The sequence below is a fragment of the Homarus americanus genome, unplaced genomic scaffold, assembly GCF_018991925.1.
Source record: "Homarus americanus isolate GMGI-L3 unplaced genomic scaffold, GMGI_Hamer_2.0 scaffold38831, whole genome shotgun sequence".
In the NCBI taxonomy this organism is placed as follows: domain Eukaryota; kingdom Metazoa; phylum Arthropoda; class Malacostraca; order Decapoda; family Nephropidae; genus Homarus; species Homarus americanus.
Window position 1 is genome coordinate 15,194 of NW_024738906.1, and position 1,024 is coordinate 16,217.

General features: G+C 56.0%; 1 protein-coding gene across 1 annotated transcript; it reads left to right on the forward strand.

Annotated features, from left to right (window-relative positions):
• The first annotated feature begins 309 nt into the window (after positions 1 to 309).
• Positions 310 to 690, forward strand: LOC121874390 (cyclic nucleotide-gated cation channel beta-1-like). Its single transcript, XM_042378517.1, has one exon. The coding sequence runs from the start codon at positions 310 to 312 to the stop codon at positions 688 to 690; it is 381 nt and encodes a 126-aa protein (XP_042234451.1).
• The last annotated feature ends 334 nt before the right edge of the window (positions 691 to 1,024 follow it).

Genomic DNA, 1,024 nt, shown 5'->3' on the forward strand with positions numbered 1-1,024 from the left:
AGCAACGATGGAGGAAGAGGCAGGAGGGAAGCAACGATGGAGGAAGAGGCAGGAGGAAGCAGATGGAGGAAGAGGCAGGAGGAATGGCAACGATGGAGGAAGAGGCAGGAGGGAACAGCAGCAGGAGAACGATGGAGAAGAGCAGGAGGGAACGGCAACGATGGTGGCAGGCAACAGGCAGGAGGAACAGGAAGAGGCAAGCGATGGAGGGACGGCAACGATGGAGGGAAGAGGCAGGAGAGGAAGCAATGATGGAGGAAGTGGCAGGAGGGAACAGCAATGATGGAGGAAGAGACAGGAGGAACAACGATGGAGGAAGAGACAGGAGGGAATGGCAATGATGGAACGGCAACGATGGAGGAAGAGGCAGGAGGAAGCAACGATGGAGGAAGAGGCAGGAGGAACAGCAACGATGGAGGAAGAGGCAGGAGGGAACAGCAACGATGGAGGAAGAGGCAGGAGGGAACGGCAACGATGGAGAAAGAGGCAGGAGGGAAGCAACGATGGAGGAAGAAGCAGGAGGGAACAGCAATGATGGAGGAAGAGACAGGAGGAACGGCAACGATGGAGGAAGAGCAGGAGGGAACAACGATGGAGGAAGAGGCGGCAATGATGGAGGAAGAGGCAGGGAGGGAACAGCAACGATGGAGGAAGAGGGCAGCAACAGGAGCAATGATGGAACAGCAATGATGGAGGAAGAGGCAGGAGGAACAATGATGGAGGAAGAGGCAGGAGGGAACGGCGGCAGCAATGATGGAGGAAGAGGCAGGAGGGAACAGCAATGATGGAGGAAGAGGCAGGAGGAAGGCAATGATGGAGAGAGGCAGAGGGAAACGATGGAGGGAAGAGGCAGGAGGGAACAGCAACGATGGGAGGAAGAGGAGGAAGGAAACAGCAATGATGGAGGAAGAGGCAGGAAGGAACAGCAACGATGGAGGAAGAGGCAGGAAGGAACAGCAACGATGGAGGAAGAGGAGGAACAGAACACACGATAATGGAGGAAGTGGCAGGAGGGAAGCAATGA

Coding starts and splice junctions, on each gene's coding strand:
- LOC121874390 (XM_042378517.1), top strand. CDS start 310: ATGGAGGAAGAGACAGGAGGGAATGGCAATGATGGAACGGCAACGATG.